An 18,458-nucleotide genomic window follows, 5' to 3' on the forward strand; every position below is an offset into this window, starting at 1 on the left:
CTCTCTACTACTCTCTACCTCTCTCTATGCGCACACATATGCATATGTATATATATTTATGTATAGATATGCATATGCATATATGTATATGTGTGTGTGTATATATATATATATATACATACATGTTTAAACCTATATATACATATGCATATCTATATAAATACATGCATACATATACATATATGCATACATCCAACAAGAGTTGTCCTCAATGTAAAGAGCCACACCACAGGAGGTAAGTATTTTGGTGTTTATTCAGGGTAAAGCAGCAGCTTCTACAGGCAGGGCAAAGTCCTTACATCATAGATCTCCCGGCGCGTCTCATGCTCTTCCTCGCACTTAGTCATGGGCTGGTGTGTAAATGAATATTCAAGCTTTAATATCGGCACCTGGAGTCCTCGTGACGCTCGCCTCAGTTGGCATGGCCGCCGAAACGGCCTTCTGGTCTTGGAAGTGCCGAAAATATTACTTCAGTGATCAGCTTGAATGAATACAAAAGTGTCACTTTAAAATACCCCAGTGGGCTGAAGGCAGAATGTCCCGCACTTGAGAAGCTGCATCTCACTGCTTTTTCCCAGCCGCTCCTGCTCATAAGTGCCAGCATCAGTTGGCGCCAGTACAGACCGCGTACACGGCGGTGCTCTAAACGCGGCAGGATGAGCCGCTGAAACGTCCAACAAGAGTTGTACTCAATGTAAAGGGCCACACCACAGGAGGTAAGTATTCTGGCGTTTATTCAGGGTAAAGCAGCAGCTTCTACATGCCGGGCAAAGTCCTTACATCATAGATCTCCCGATGCATTTGTGCTCTTCCTCACACTTAGTCATGGGCTGGTGTGCAAGTGCATATGCATGTTATGTACATGAAAGTTTGAAAAACACTAATTAAAGCAAAGCTAAAAAAGCACCTAATTACAAACAGAATTGCTTTAACTTAAACGAGGGTGAGGCCTATGGCATTTTAAATGCTTGTTCTAGGGTTTTCACTGGGAAAGGTAAAAGTGATATTGAAAGGAAATTGCTCAAATTAGAAGGGTCAGCAGTAGGTATTTTTAGCAGGGGTACTACTATTACATTTTTTTAACTCTGAAGGAACAGTACCGGAGGACAGTAAGAGGTAACAGATGGAACATAACAGATCAGGTACAGAGACAATCATTTGTTGCCAGATCTAAGGAGGTAAAGGATCGAGGGACAAACTTAAGAAGATAGAATAGGCAAGTTTAAAAAACTGTCTTCAATCAGAGAGCCAAGTTGGAGCTTCACTAGTCTCATGAGAGGAGGCAGCGATGCTGTGCTGATCGGTCCGTAGACCGTGTGCCGAGCTAAGTCTGCTTCCCCGTATTCAAGTGGGTTGCCATGAAGAGTCGTAGCCCGTGTATAGAGTGAGGATGGTGTCCCTGTATGCCAGAGGGGCCACTGGGACATGGCAAGGAAAAATATCTGATTGAGGCTATCGTTAGAGACTGCTATTGTGACCCCAGCGGACCAAAGCATATACTGAAGACCAGTGCCAGGAGCATTGCAACCCCCACCCCTACCTGTGGGGAGGATATTACAAGCATCAGAGGAGTGTCACAGAGCCACATTCGAGGAACTCAAAGACACCCGTCTGCTGCCCCTCCTGGGCAGCTTGTGTAGAGACAGCCGCAGCAGATTCAGTACCCGCGGAGGTTGCATACTCAGAGACTATAGTTGCTCCGATTCTGCTGGAAAGAAAGATCTACTGGCTAGACAGCCCTGAGGGTACTTCCCTGCCAAATAGCACTTTAGCGCTGGAACACTTTTGACTTTAATAAAGATTCCGACTGGGACTCCGGAGACTCGGACTACGAGTGGATCTTAACCTGAATGTCCCCTATAGTGAATGTGGAATAACCACTACCACTAGTGAGAGAGAAGTAGTGGGACTCAGCGACTTGTCTATAAAACACTAGAGCCTTGACCTCATATAATCGTAATTTACTTTGTTCATCAATAAATACTCTTCAAATCCAGTATTTGACTGGACAATCATTTATTGCTGATGTTGTATTTTGATTTGTCAGCCTGTGCTCACCCTCCTGTATCTACCTCTCCCACCCAATCAGGACATGGGGAGCTCCTGTTTGCTCTGTGGCCCACTGAACAGGGTTCTGACAGATGAATTTAATCCAGGTTAGGCATTTTCTATAACACTCTTGAAGTATTTAATTGCACCCTCGTGATTTTTATAGCTGGTGAATGCTTCGTTTCCTCTATTTTTAAGGTTTTGCGCTTTGTGCTAGAAATCCTTCTTTCGATTCACCGTATTATTTCTTAGTACATAGACATTGTTTTGCAACAACAGTGCATCAAGATGCATTCATTCATATAAATCTGTCTTACAGTGGTGCTACCTTGAGTCGTGAAGGAATCCACTTGCTAATGTTTTGTTTTCATTTTGCCAATCTTTAGTTCCGGGACCAACTGCTGGTGGTGATGGTGAAGTAACTGTGACTATGATCATGATGGCCTGGCTGGTTATTGCACTTGCCTTGTTCTTGTTGAGACCTGGAAGTCTAAGAAGATCCAGTGGCTCTGGGAAGCCTTCCAGCCCACATAATGTGAGTCACCTTGCCTGTAGCATGATTAAGGAAAGCAGATCTCATTAACTGTATGCATCGGAGGGAGGTGAAACAGAGAAAAGAAATATATAAAATGTCATGTGTAATTTTAAATTGATAGCATGCTGCATTTTGGATTAATGCATTTAGTGTCCGTGTTTCTTAGTCCTGGGTGATTTAAACACTTGATGATTAAACTTGCCTATATATTACGTACACTGACTTACATTACAGAAATGCAGTCTCACCTCCATAGTTCAGGTTGTTTCCTCACTTCAAACGAAATGCTATTTTTGTACCCTTTGTGTAAGCAGATTTCTCAAACAAATTAAAATGTATGTGGGGTGGTCCAAAGGTTTTAGATTGGCAAATACATGATATTTGCCACAGTAAAGTTTTTATCTGTGTGTAATTCCTGAAGTGTCAAACAAAAGTGTAGGAAAAGGCCCCTTTTTGCATGGTTACCCCCTAACGTTGTTCCATATACCTGATGACAACTTTACTTCCGCTGTTGGAGGTCCAGTCCTGGTTTTGCGAGAGTCCGGGAGAGCGCAGGAGAGGATCGGCAACCGCGGGAGGCCAAGAGCTGTACTCCTCGAGCCTAGAGAATACCGGGAGCCGCATTTGGGGCCGCGAGCGGAGAAGAGCTGCAGGAGACCAAGAGCTGTGCTCCGCAAGCAGCGAGCAAACCGAGAGCAAACCAGGAGCCAGGGTCGGATTGGGATCACAATTCGGCCCGGGCACTGACGAAAAAAGTGGCCCACATTCAAGAGGCGTGGCCCATATTTAAGGGGCGTGGCTCACATTTAAGGGGCGTGCCCTTTCATGAAACACCATTTGCACAGACAAGGAATGAAAGTGGGAGGATACTGTTCTTGCACAGGACACAGGGCCAAGGTGACAATGGCCTACATGCTGAGCAACAAAAAAAAATAGCAAGGCCCCTTTCTGTCACAAAATTATTCCAGCCCTCAAGCACAGGAGCACCTGAAAAGCAGCAAAGCCCCTGCTATTACTAACCTACTTAGCCCTCCCCAGACCTTCAGCTCAGGAGCACATGAACAGAGGTAAGGCCCCTGCAATTAGTAAATTAATCAGCCCTCCAGGCCTCGGGAAAATGTCCTGGCAGGGGAGCACAAAACACAGCTTTCTGGGTCATCCAAGGTAGCCAGGTAGCCAGGGGGGAGGCTGGGGTGAAGCTGGTGCATGGGAAGTGCCTTCCCAGTGTGTTCTGGCAGTTTGAGTGTTTATCATTTACTGTAGTGTTACCCTTGTACCTGTGTATGGCACCCTTTTGTAACTTGCACATGTCACTTTTCTCTGGTATCACACTGTATGCTACCTCTCACTTTTGTTTGCTTTAGATACTTGCACAAGTGCCACCATTGCCTACGTAACGTTTGTTCTTGTGCTGGAGTGTCTGCCATTTATTGCAGTATTATACCTCTACTTGTACTTTGTACGCTTTTGTAACCTGCACACATATCACTTTTTCCTCCTGTAATGTACCGATTGCTACCTCATGTATTTTGGTTGCTCACTATTGTCACTTTTGATTCATGTAACTTAACGTTTGCTTTTGTAATTTGTCGACTTGTAATTTTTCTCCTCATGTATTATTGCTGTTCCTAGTGTGAAGCGCTCTGACATCTTCGGGTAAAGTCCGCGCTATATAAAATCGCATAAATAAATAAATAAATAACATAAAAAAATTCAAAACATCACCTGGCCCCCACAGCAAGACCCATTCTTCCTCGCCCACTATGCCCTGAATGTGAAGGGCTGTGGGCGAGGTGTTCATACTAACACCGTTTCTGGGCTGCATGGGCCCCAGGGGGGCCGAGGTGTAAATGGCTCAAAGGCCTGAGAAACACCTGGCCCCCAGGGAGGCCGATTCTTGCAAACAATCACCCCTCCCCAGCCCAGCCTCAGCTTGATTGCTTGGCAGGGCAGGGGTGAAGGAGAGGCCACAGCTGACAATCGCTGTCCAGCCGCACAGCGAGGCTGCTTTCATTTTCTCGGTCTGTCTCCGTGCACTCTGTGGGCCGGTTTTTTTTCTCCCCTTTTCCTAGTCCACTCTCTGTGGACTGGGACAGGGGAGAAAAAAACGGCCCACAGAGGGCACTGAGGCACCGGCCCTTAGGCCCATACCCGAATGCCCGACTTGCCAATCCGCCCCTGCCAGGAGCCACATTTGGGGCCATGAGCGGAGCTGAGCCATGGGAGGCCAAGAGCTGTGCTCTGCGAGCCGGGAGCACACCGGCAGATTAGGCTCCTCAAGCGCGGAGCGTGAGTCGTGTGGCAGAAAGCCTCAGTGAGTTGCAGAGAGGCCAACCTACCGGGCCCTGGAGAACCGCAGGAAGCTTGAGGTATTCAGAAAAGTGCAGTTGGGAGGCCGCTGTGAGGAGGAGGAACAGAGGGAGCTTTAGGAAAAAAGGCCCTGTTTCAGCCACGAACGAGTTGTGGTGTGAGCAAGCAAAGGAAGGGCTCCCTGTGAAGCCCTGTGACCCTTCTGCATGTTACGCACAGCTTCGAGGGGAGACTTTGACACTGGATACCGAACTCTGCGCTCTGGACCTTGTTTAACCACCCAGCACATTTCATCACACCATCACATCACATCACACCACTCTATCACATCACTTCATCAAGACCCTAGCTCAGCCAAGGCTCTAGGGAACGACAATCAGCAGACGACTGAGGCTGTAAAAAAGTGGCTGCAGACCAGTGGACCTGCTGCACATAGGCTAAATGAGGTCCGGTATAACAAGAGAGCCATTGCCACCAAGGACAAGGGGAGAAAAGGCAAAACCAAAATTAGCCATATTAGATCAGTGACAGAGCTAGACAACAGAACGGACGGGACCCAGCAGTGCTACAAGCTCCAGTCAACCTAAGATCTACACTAAATTCAACTTCCTAAGGGATCCAGGGTCAGTCTTTTCACAAGCATCGCAACCTTAAAAGGTCTGCAATCTCCGCTGCTACCTTTGCAGACCGAAGTTTTCATTCCAAGCACAGAGCCTAAAGATTCCAACGATGAAGGCAGGGCACCAGACAAACTAAGCCAGCAACTACAAATCACGCTACAACCTCCTGGGACGCAAGCGCCAGAAATAATACCCCTTGCGGGAGTGCCCGGGAACTCAGGACATTCTCCAACAAAAATTAGCCAACAGTGCAGTCCTCAAGAGATCTCCACCGTAAATTACAAACTCCAAGAAACCACTACCACAATTAGACGCGAGGGACGAGGACTAGGCCATCACAAAAACGAAGGGTGCGAGTGACATTAAAGAAGTTCCAAGGAGAGCAGACGCTTAACAAATCAGCACAATTAACTCCAGTCTCAGAGACAATATCTTGTCCAGCAGCCACAGCACCCCCATCAAAAAAATGTGGACTCACTAAAAACGAAATCACCTACAATCACATCAACTCCTGACCAAGGGTGTCTACTTACACAAAACAGAGGAACAGTATCAGGAGCATGGACACGGTTTCCAAACCAGGAAGAAGAGGGGAGGGCGTTCATGTCCTACTTGAACCCACAAGAATGGGAGGACATGCTCACGACCTACTCACCAAACCACAAACAGGACCAAAGGGTGGATACCACCACAGAACCCTTTGGGAATGCACTCGCCACAGAACGAATTACAAAGGGTGCAGAACAGATTGCGCAATCAAACGTTCAAAGCGCTGGCTTTGCGGCCTCCCTACTAAATACTATACGAATGGCCGTTAATGCACTGCAATTTCAATCAGATAAGATGGAGATCCAATTATCACTACTGAATACACTGGCAGTTTTTAGTACCTGTATTGACGAAAAATTGGGGAATCTGAATGGCTTAATAACAAGAGCACAATCCAGTGCCCAACTCAGCTGCAATTGCGATCAGGTCTTTGACAAATGATCTACCCTGCCCTCAATCCTAAGTGGCCTGGTAAAGAACATTAAAAGTGTAACAGCAGGGAAAATAACAAAATGCCAAGGCAATCTTAACAGCTCGGAGGGAACAATCAATGACCAAACAGCTAGCAATATGCACAGAGGAAACGCCAAGGTGGACCCTGAGAAACAGGGCAGTCGCGGAAATGGAGGATCACCAAAACTCAATACTAAGCAACGCCGCCATTTGAAAAGGAAGGGGGCATAACCAAAAGCCCCACATAAAAGCAACAGCGTATTTTCCCATATTCTCAGACCCAGCCAGCAAAGGTGTTAGCAACCCAGTTGATGTAAGCTCTGCAAAACAAGTACAACTGTCTCCAAGCATTTCTAAAAATCCCCCGATCAAGATGTAGCGCTAAATCAGACTTCCGCAATTAGGGCACATGGGGAAATTGGAGAAGATAATGAGCAAAGAGCTCCAGCTAGGGCCACTATGGAAAACAAAGAAGCGAAAAAACAAGATTGCATTTCTACTCTTCTCACAACCAAATTGGACAGCTGCCATAATAATCAGCAAATACAAGGCCAGGACACGAGGGAAGATATAAGGGTTCCAACTAATAAACTTGCAGACCCGCCAGAACCAAGGGGAGAAGCGTGCAATACTGAGGCCCAAAAGCCAAACAACAAAAACCATAAAAATTCCAACACGAGCTTACACAAAGGGCCCAGACGAGAAGCTTGTGGAATGATAGATAGACCAGCTGGGCCAAACCAGGAGCAATGGTTCAAAGAATCTAAAGAGCCTATCACAACGCCCAATGACAGAGCCAGCTGGAGGTTCCCAGACAAAGGGGCCCCAGCTCGGGGGGAAAGAAACAACACAAACCTCCCCACGCCAAGAAAATACAAGCCCATTCCTAGGAACCCCTCGGCTGATGCATCATGCAATAAAGTGGAAACACAGTCCAAAGAATCAGCTAGCAGTACAATTCATTTTGATCCGTCGGTCACGGCAACCCGCAGCCGCGGTTAATACAAAGAAAGCACCAGGAAGCAGATGCGCTAGTATTCTACCCTCTATATACCTCCAAGGGCTATCAGCACACACTAAACCGACGTAATATCCTATGACTAACGGCGTCAATACCTAATCTTGCGGGCATAAAGACAACGGATTTACTCTCTATAGAGTTTATACATACCACCAACCCTCAACGTCCAGAGGCCACATAAAACGACGTGGACCACAAACGAAACTGCAGAGGCAATCTTGGCCGAACTGGGCACATTTCAAAGCTGGGGCATCAATATTTCCCCTATCCAAAAAACAGCTGATCCATTGCCATTACTAAGCAACGCAATCCCGGAACCAAAAACACACCAAGCGCACTTAAACTGTGTACTTAGAGGAGCACGGGCAGATGGCGTCAACAGAGTGCAAGCAGCACCTGGGACCGACAAGAAACGGTTCCATCGGCAGCTGCTAAAACAAGTCAAAGCAGTAACAAGGAAGCAATATCACGTACCATCATCTCACACACAGAGGAGCATTGACGCGACCGGCGTGACAGAAGCCACAGCAGACCAAAGGAGCCCTCTCAGACTATGCTTGTGGAACATAAATGGCCTAGCAACTAAAGTTAAGGATCCAGACTTCATGCAGTATGTAATAACTTTTGATATAATTTTCCTACAGGAAACCTGGCTCTTGGCTCCTCAGCATAATGGGGGCTACACCTGCTTTGCTACTCCAGCAACAAGGATGGGCAGATTTGGCCATTCTTCAGGCGGGCTGGCAATCTGTCTCCACTACAAGTATACCTTCAACAACTCGTATGGACTCGATGTCAAACGCAACAATAGCAGTTACAATTTCAATCCTTCTTGAGGACGAAGAAATGGAGGTGTGCCTGATCAACTCGTATGTCCACCTCAAATGGAAATTGAAAGACTCAACAGCACTTGTAAACCAAGTATCAAAGTATGCTACAGCAATGAAAAAACGATTTTCATCTTGACAGGGGACCTAAACCAATATCTTATAGGCTCATCACAAGGAGAGGAGGTAGCTATACAAAATGGAATTCACAAAATTTCTATACTGAGTCATTCACTGTACAGAAAGAATAAGCACTGCAACCGTCGCCTCCTTGCAGTTCTAGAACATCTAAACCTTCAAACCTTAAATGGAAGATTTCCGGATGACACTCCACCAGTTGACTTGTTTTATTCCCTCACAACAAGCTCCTTATTGGACTACACCTTTGCAAGCCTCGCACTCTTCCGACATATATCTGGGTACAGAATGGGGACATGGGCGACAGCGAACATCGTCCTCAAGAATTCCAAATAACAGCAACGGTAGCAAGACCAGTTAGCAAGGATGCAACTTTGGGGACCACCTTTACTTCCAACTTAAGAAGGATCAAATGTACAACAAACAACACAAACTCTAAGGCCGAAGCAGCTATTCAACTCTTCAATCCACCATCAGTCAGCCCAGAAGACAAAATAGGTCACTGGGAACAGTTCACTGCCAAGCTCTTAGATCTACATGCAGAAATCTTCCCTACAAAATATTATTCCCAGATAGCATGGGAAAAAAACATAATTTCGAAGGATCAAAGACTACTGTTGAAACATCTCAAGAAATCAATAAATGCAACTCTGCGCATGCTGAGAAGACACCCAGAGAACGCCACTGCATGAACCTCCTTAAATGCACAAAGGGCAAAATTAAACACTCTAAAATGGAATATAAATAGTGAGCGGGAGAAGGTATTTTGGGCAAAACTTCTATACGATGTAAACAGCAATAATGTTCGCTTCTGGAAGACTGGGAACAGTATTATTCACCCACACCATAAGGGTATTGGGTCATACATTTCGGAAGCAAACTGGGTAAGATTCCTCACTACCCATTTCAAAAGCCAAACAGACAGTGCTGGAACCCAAATGGCTAATAGTTGGACATCCGAAGAACAAGTTGGAGCTAGCAACACGGAGATGAGGGAACCGGAGCAGCTATACAAAGAAAACAGACCATCAGGCACAGCTAACCGCTCTCTGCCTCTCTTAATCAAACAGCAGATTGCCAAAGGGAGGAAGGAACGGGCTCCAGGACCGAACGGAATCCCACCTGCCCTGTTTAAAGCAAAGAGTGAAGACTGGGCTGATATTTCGCAACTTCCATTTTTGGAAGTCAGGCGGCTAAATAGACGGCTAAATAGAATACCGGAATCATGGAAGGGCTCAATAATAGTGCCAATCCACAAAATAGGTGACAAGGCTGAGCCCAATACCTACCACCTAGTAGCTCTAGATAATGAAGCAAAATACTTTGCGGGGACTATACTAGAGGAGCTGACAAACTGGGCAGAGGCTAACTCGATAATACCGCTGAACCAGACATGCTTTCGCAAAATGGCTAGCACATCAACAAATATCCTCACAATTTCCCTAGTAATCGATGCAGCTAAAGCCTCAAAACTACATCTATATTTATGCTACATTGAATCAGTGCTGCTTTCGATAACGTAGAAAGGAGCAGACTGGGGGGCAAATTGGCACACTGGGGCATACCACAGCCTACTCTGAACATGCTCAAACTCCTACATACAGATACCTGGGTGCAGGTGAAATTAGGCGGCGGGACCCATATCTCCTCGAAAGTTCCCACAACAAAGGGACTAAAACAGGGTTGTGTGCTTGCACCAACCCTGTTTAATTTATATATGGCTGACCTTCCAAAGGCGCTCGACGCCTGCAATTCAAACTTGCCGAGGATAGAAGGGAAATCATTGTCCAACCTCATGTACGCAGACGACGTGGTTCTGCTCAATCACACTTACGTTGGTCTCCAGCATCTACTGACGGAAATGCAGAACTACGCCACAGAAAACAATTTAAAAATAAATTTGAGAAAGACACGGACAATGTCAATAAACAACAAAAAGAACCTCCATAGAAGCTGGCTTCTTGGTGGCACAAAACGTGATCCAGTTCATGAATACAAGTACCTTGGAGTAATATTCGACAAGGAAGGGTCGTTTTGGCGGCAGAAAGAGGAAGTCAGAAGGAAAGGTCTGCTGAGTGCCCTACCGCTGAAAAATCGCGCAAATAAACTGATGGGGCCTTCCCTGACTCAGCTCTTGAAGGTAGCTCAGGCTATACTACTTCCCTCAATTGCTTACGGCAGCGAGGCCTTGCGGGAAGAGATGCAAAGGAGCTGGACAATACGCAGGTCAAAGCTTATAGAATTATGTTCAGCCTTCCGTCCTATACATCACCCGCTCAAAGAAGGCTGGAGTTTGGACTCCTGCGACAAGACCTAGCTAGGTACGGCACTTATATCAACTGCTTGTTCAGGATCAGAAGTGCCACCACAAATACGTTAAACCATCTGCTATGGTAGGATCCCTGTCCGCTGTTCCGGCTCTTCCAAGAGGAGAGTACGTGTTGGAAGTCTGGCACTCGAGGTGGTGGACAGAATATCACGTCAACCACGTTGGAAACTTAGTGACATCTTTCAAATCACGAGATCACCGTGAGGATTGTTTGAAAATCGTGGTGCGGCTGGATGACGTTGGAGCTGAACTGTCTGACGAGTTGGGGTGCTGATTAACTACGCACCATTGGCACACCATTGTTTGGGTGCCCACGATTGGGGTCATTTTTGTGCACATTGAGTTCTTTGGTCCCCCCGCCCCCATCTCCCTATGTCCTGATGAAGACCCACGCCTGAGGATAACAGCTACCCTGTTTGTTCTTTGGGTCGAAACGTCGAATATTTATCTTTTGGAGCCTGTACCTATAGTGTTCCTTTCCCCCCCCCCCCCCCCTTTGGAAACATTGATCTGAACTTGGCAGGACATTTATGATTTGTCATCAGCGAGAAAGAAGGATATTTTATGCTGAAAAATGACAGCGAGGGCAGGCTCATGTCCACCACTTTAAGGATCTCTATCTTAATTGTGGTCTAAAGAAAGTTATTCTACTATTTTTATTCTTTCACTGACCTCTTCGGTCATTTTCTCACACACGAGCACGTACTTTCACTCTTTCTCTGTGCACATTTAACCGTGATAAAATGAACCCTTGTTTGTAAATAATTGCTTTTTATACTGTAAATGTCAAATGTGTTTTGTTTTTTTTTAAACTTTTTATTAATTTTATAACATAAACACAAAAAACTTGCAAGGAATAAAGAAAAAGAGAGACAGCAATATAAACAACGTTGCAGTACATGGTGTGTGAGCGGGAAGGTCAACCAGTGAGCGTTTGTTCCATCAAAAAGGAGTCTCGCAGGGGGGTGGGGGGGGCAGAAGGAACAAAATGTAATCAATACACAGTAGTAAGTGGAGGAACCCTCGGGTTACGGGGACGTAGGTGCAACATCTGGGTCAGGGAGAGGGGGGGTACATATATCGCCACGGTAAGTGTTCCACTGAGTTCATATCTTCCCCCATTTGCGGGGGGTACCCCGAGAAATATATACAGTTTTTTCCCTGAACATGCACCAGTCCATGTTTTGTTTCCATTTCCGAAGCCCGGGTGGTCCTTGAGCGCCCCACAGTTGCGCAATGTCTCTTTTGGCGATCATATTGCCCAAGGTCACCCATCGAAGCTGCGGTACGGAGTAATCGTTCGGTTCCCATACATTCAGCAAGCATCTCCTAGCCTCCGGCATCGATCGCACCCCCGTTACCTCACTCATCACCTCGTGCACACGGGTCCAGAATCGCACTATCTCAGGGCACTCCCAGATGATATGTAAAAAGGTGCCCAGGAGACCGCATCCACGCCGACACAAACCATCCACAGAGAAACCCATGTGTACCAAACGGGGACCAGTCACATACACTCTATGCAGGATTTTGAGTTGCACAAATCTAAGACGCGCCTGGATGGCCACCTCTCTAGGGGAGGAGATCGCCGCCTGCCAGTCCTCATCGTCCATCTCCAGCCCATCACCAATCCAGACCTCCCTAAGGCGAAACAGGAGATCAGACCTGGAGTTGATCAATTTTTTATAAATAAGCGAAATCGTACTATCAGGAACATGACCGTCCAGTACCCTGTCCTCAAGCGGGGACGACTCCGGAATCTCCACACCCGAAGGGAAAACCGAGAGCACCGCGTGGCGGACCTGCGCATAGCGAAAAAATTCGCGATCGCTCAGAGCATACTCGGTTTTCAATTCCACAAACGTCTTCATTCTCCCCTTAGTCCAAACATCATCAATCCTGCTAATACCGATCAAGTCCCACCTATCAAACCCCTTCAACTGCCAGAGTGAGCCAAGTCTATCAGATGCGTACAGTGGGGTGGCACGAGTCAATTTATCAGACCACCCAAGCGCCATAGAAGCATGTCTCCACACCTGGACAGCCGTCCTAGTGGGGCCCGTCACGTTTCGAGGGGTAAGTTTCGAGTAGAGGGCTCTATTATAGTCACCCCCCGGTAACAACCATTTGTCCATCGCGAAGGCCGGATTCGGCAAAGGGCCATACATGCAATGATTTATTGCCCCCAATTGAGACGCCCAATAATAGCGACGGATATCAGGCAAAGCAATTCCGCCGTCGTACCACGGGAGCGACAGTTTAGCGATGGCGATCCGGGGCCTACCCCCCCACACCAGTTGTCTCTGTAAACTCTCAACCTCACGGGAATATTTAGCCGGGACAACGTCAAGTGTGTTTTGCAATGCGTAGAGGAAGCGGGGCAGTGACATCATCTTAAACAATGCCGCTCTACCTAGGGGAGAGAGAGGAAGTTTCCCCCAAGCGACAACATCTGCCCGAAGACGCTGAAGAGGGGGCAGCAAGTTACGGTCAAACCGCAGTTCAGGTTTCAGGGTGATAAAAATGCCTAGGTATTTAAATCCATCTCGCACAATCGCGATAGGACAACCATTTGGCAGAAGGGGGGCGTCTCCCGACAGGACGTATACACAGGACTTCGACCAATTGATGACAAGACCCGAGTTTTTGCGAAAGGACGTTAAAACATCGAACAATACAATGAGGGATTTACGGGGAGATGTGAGATACACCAGAATATCATCAGCGTAGAGAGATACACGGTCCTCAAACTCCGAATTCCATCTAATGCCCTTCAGGGACGGCTCCCACCTCAACCAGGCCGCCAGCGGTTCCAAGGCGAGAGCAAACAACAAGGGGGACAGGGGACAGCCCTGTCGCGTCCCCCTGCCCAGTGCAAAGGGTGCAGAGACCCGACCATTGACCACCACCTGAGCCATGGGACCGGCGTAAAGCAATTTGACCCACCTAACGAACTCCGGACCGAAACCAAACTTGGCAAGAACCGCCCACAAATACGGCCATTCTATTGTATCAAACGCCATCGTAGCGTCCAAGGACGCCAAGATGGCGGGCTCACGTATCGTCTCGGCCCGTGCCAAGACGCCATGCAGCCTTCGGAGGTTAAGCGCCGTGTTGCGATGCGGTATAAAGCCGGATTGATCAGGGTGAACCAGGTCCCCAATGACAGTCGCCAAACGTGTCGCCAGCAGCCTGGCCAAGATTTTAGGCTCCGCATTAATCAACGAAATGGGTCTAAAAGAGGCCCAGCGATCCCGAGGTTTACCATCTTTATGGATGACGACAATAGTGGCCAGTCTCTGGTCTGGTGGGAGAGAACCCACCTCCAAAGACTCAAGAAACATAGAGCGCAGATGTGGAGCCAGCGAGTCCGGGCGTAGTTTATATAGCTCAATGGGGAGTCCATTAGGGCCCGAAGCCTTGCCGGATCGGACCGAACGAACAGCAGCGGCAACCTCGTCCACAGTAGGCGGTGCATCCAGAGCATCTCTATCAATGTCAGGCAATCGGGGAAGTGCAATATCACGCAATAGCAGGTGGGAGTCCTGCTCAGATCGATCAGACACCTGGGAATACACCTCGCGAAAATAATCGGCAAAACATGTAACAATATCAGCAGGGTCTGTACAACACTCTCCATTCTCCGCAACAATCACAGGGACGACACGACTTGCATTCTCCCTCTTATCCAGCCAAGCAAGCAATTTACCAGCCTTATCACCCACATCATACAGGCGGCCCTGCTGTTCCCTTCCCATTTCCTTAGCAGCGTCAGTGACCAGAGCCCTGTATTCATGTTGTTTCAACTCCAATAGATGTAACCCCTCTGCGGTGACCCCAGATTCCAAGCGCCCCTCCAGAGCCGTGACCTCCCCCTCAAGGCGAACCATCTCAGCACGGTTGGCCAACTTCACGCTACCAATCAACGAGAGGGCCTGGCCACGAATAACAGTCTTGTAAGCTTCCCAAAGTACACTAGGGGAGGAAACAGAGCCCACATTTTCCGCAAAATAACAATCGTGTGTTTTAACCAGCTCAGCCCTGACCTTGGGGTCCTTCAAATACCAGGGGTTAATCGGGGCCACTCGGCCCGCCGAGCCCTGCCGTGCATCAACCACCAGCCAAAGCGGAGAGTGGTCGGAGATACCCCTTGCCAGATGTGTAACTTCCCGTATGAGGGATGCATGGGCCGAGGGCAGTAATATATGATCTAACCTCGAGAGACTACCATGAGCACCAGAATGATGGGTATATTGCAACTGCCCCGGGTGAAGCAATCGCCAGCAATCAGTGAGCCCCAGCGTCTCCAGGAAGTCACTCAACCAAGTCTGGGCCTTCGGCAGTTCCCTGGGAGGGTGACGGTCACACATCCCCGAGACCACCGCATTAAAATCACCCCCAACCAAAAGCAGACCCTCGGGGAGACCCAGGATAAGCCCACTCAGATCAGCGAACGTGGTGGCTTGGAGGCCCGGGGGCACGTACACGGAAATCAGGATAAGAACCCTCCCCTCCCAGCGCCCCACAATGGCGGCGTATTGTCCCTTATCATCCAGTATGACATCATCAATAGCCAAGGGGAGGGAGGTCCGAACCAGAATGCCCGCCCCCCTGGAGCCCGAAGTGAAACCGGAGTGCGCCACAAGGCGATAACCACGCCTATTCAGAGCGTAGCACTTGTTGCCGAGCAAATGAGTCTCCTGCAGTAAGACAACATCTGGAGTCAAACGTTTCAGCAATTGCAGCACCACCCTCCTCTTGATCCCGTCCCCCAACCCGTTCACGTTCCAACACAATATCCGAAGTCCCCTACCCCCATCCCCAAATTCAGCCCCTCCCCCGCCCCACACCAGAAGCAACTGCAAAAAACAGGAGTGTGCCTTTCCTTCGCCTTGCAAGTAACAATAAAATTCAAACCAACAACCCAATCCCCCCAACAATGTCAGAACAACTATACCCCCCACCCCGCACCCCTGCTGAAGACCAAAGAGCCCCATAAACTTGCAGTGTGCCTGTCGCCCAACCACCCAACTAATCTACGAAAAGAAAACCCAGGAGGAGAAAGGACCCGTTCACCCCCCACCCACCCCCAAAAAGACTATTACTTGCAAACATTAACGACACAGCATAGCACAGTTCAAAGCCAACGTGAAGGGCACGGGGTCAAAGTCGACATCTACTCCTGCTCCGTCAGGCCACCGTCCGCCCGATCCGACCTGCCAGAGTCCTCAAAGGGTTCTTGATCCGTAGGCAACGAGTCAAGCCAGTCACTCACGACCCCAGGATGGTCGAAGAAAAAAGTACGATCCCTATGAACCACCCGCAAACGGGCCGGGAAGAGCATGGCATACTTCATAGACCTTTCCCGGAGTCTCTTCTTGACCCCTTGAAACCCCAGCCTCTGTTTCTGGACCTGTTGTGTAAAGTCCGGATAGAAGCTGACAGTAGAGTTCTCAAAGGCAATGGGACCAGACTGCCTCGAAGCCTGCAGGATAGCGTCTCTGTCCCGGAAATGAAAGATCCTCGCAATGATGGGTCGAGGGTTAGCACCAGATTTAGGTGTACCGCCGGGGATCCTATGTGCACGCTCGACAGCGAAAAACTTGCTGAGACCCTTGGGCGCCAAGTGATTCAGCACCAGGTCTTCCACCAATAAGTCCGTCGAGGCAGCAGTCGATGATTCCGGGACCCCAATCAGGCGGATGTTATTGCGCCTGGCACGGCTTTCATAGTCCTCTAGGCGCCCAGAGAAATAGTCATTGGCTTTCCTCAGATTCCCGACTTCAGCCTGTAAGTCAGAGACGTCGGTGACCAGACTAGTGGTCTTAAGATCCAGGGACTTGACCTTTTCGTTCGTCTTCGCCAAATCCGCCCTGATCGGATTGACATCAATCGACACGGTGTCCAGTTTGAGAGTCAAGGCCTCATATTGTTGCCCCAGTGAAGCCTTCATACCGGTGATGGCGCCCATAAGATCCCGCAACGAGGGCTCCTCCTCAATCGATGAGTCCTCCGGCACTGTCGTCGAGGGTTTAGATGGTGCTCCCGGCGATCCTTTAGCAAGGGTGTACCGGTCCATAATGTTCGTCTGCAAAGCACTCCCTCGAACGCCCGGTTTAGGCCCGCGCTTCCCACTCTCTGGCTTGGTGGCCATCTTGGATCCTGGACCCGTACGGGTCGCCTGTTGTCGGGTAAAAATGGTGACTGCTTTGTCAAATGCGGGACCAAAAGGGCGAAGGTGGTGCCAGTCTCAGACCCAAAAGCCACGACAAATCGGTAGCAGGAGCGGATAGACCAGAAGTGTAGGCACGTCCGGCCGTCTACGCAGCTGACAAAGTCAGGTTGATCTCCGGACAGGAATCGAAACCAAAAGCGGTCACCGGCCCATGCAAGTCTGGTAGTCCGTTGTTGTTCACTTACTGGACGGCAGGCCAGACAAGATAGCTCGGGGCGTCACCATGGAGCAGGCCAGAAAACTGCGACAGTCTGTAGCTCTGGACCCCGAAGTCCAAAAAAGTTTTTTGAAACAGATAAATGATCAGTAGAACTATGCCAGTAAACACCCGTCGTCCGAACCAGGATAAAGTACAGGATAGTCGATGGAGAGGGGAGTAAAAAACGATAAATCCTCATGTTTTGGATACATTTCTTTTTGCTTTAATTGAAATTCTGTTTTCAATTGTGCTTACCTGCTTTAACAAAATTATCCTGGGTCTAAGATTGTTTGTTCTGTGCTACATTTCTAAACGTTTCATTCAAATGATAATCTATAGTGAAGAGATGATTTGATTGTTCTGACTAATGCGCGCGTTGAATCAATGTCTGGGACCACTTTTTCTATAACATGGTAGGATATACAGCACAGGCAGCGCTCCCAAGCGAGAAGCTACCTTCAGCTAGCCTTAGAAAATACCAAACCCACAGAACTCTGGGATGCACAAATTGGCTATCCTAACTTTAAAAAACTCGTCTGGAAAATCTCAAAACAAATTTCTTTGGTGGAGGACAAAGGAAGCTTCTCAAATGGATCGCACGCCTGGATGACCCTTAACTCCTATAAATTACTGGCCCCACAGCCATTTTTCAACCAGAGTTACCAGAAGACTATAAAAATAAACTTTTTGAGACACAGGATGGGAATCTTTCCATGCGCTCAACATTTTCCACCATAGCTAGGACACAAGCACTAGAGCCGTGCAGGTTGTGCGAAACCAAACATGGCGACATAGTTCATCAAATCTGCTCATGCAAGGAACTGCTCCAAGCACGTCAACAGTTTCTCAAAGAACCCTTCAAACAGAAAGGCATCCGTACCAGGAGGCAAGCGGTGCTAGCCTGCTTAAACCCAGAAAATACACAACTAAACTGCAGACTGGTAGAATTCCTTATGCTGGCTGAACAAACATTGCCCAAACCTACAAAAACGGAACCAGGCCTTGGCACTGCAGTACACCCTGACAGGAATATGCCCAAACCAGTCAACTATAAGGAGATACTGCCAGCAGCAAAGAGATAACCCCCGCAACAAGTGGAGAACATTTTGACAAATACAATCAAGATGACCTGCAAAAAGAAGTCCATGGCTGGTCCAAAGGAACACGAGACTCTAATCTATAGCTTTCAGCTA

At 48.2% G+C, this 18,458-nt stretch overlaps 1 protein-coding gene across 1 annotated transcript in view; it reads left to right on the forward strand.

The window, feature by feature from the left end:
* The window catches only part of SMIM14 (small integral membrane protein 14), a 388,157-nt gene that overhangs the window by 297,392 nt on the left and 72,307 nt on the right, over positions 1-18,458 (forward strand). The window contains exon 5 of the mRNA XM_078678316.1: positions 2,436-2,584. Within this exon, the coding sequence (XP_078534442.1) occupies positions 2,436-2,584 (149 nt within the window). The remainder of the gene's footprint in view (positions 1-2,435; positions 2,585-18,458) is intronic.

Source organism: Lissotriton helveticus, chromosome 2_2, assembly GCF_964261635.1.
Source record: "Lissotriton helveticus chromosome 2_2, aLisHel1.1, whole genome shotgun sequence".
Taxonomy (NCBI): Eukaryota; Metazoa; Chordata; class Amphibia; order Caudata; family Salamandridae; genus Lissotriton; species Lissotriton helveticus.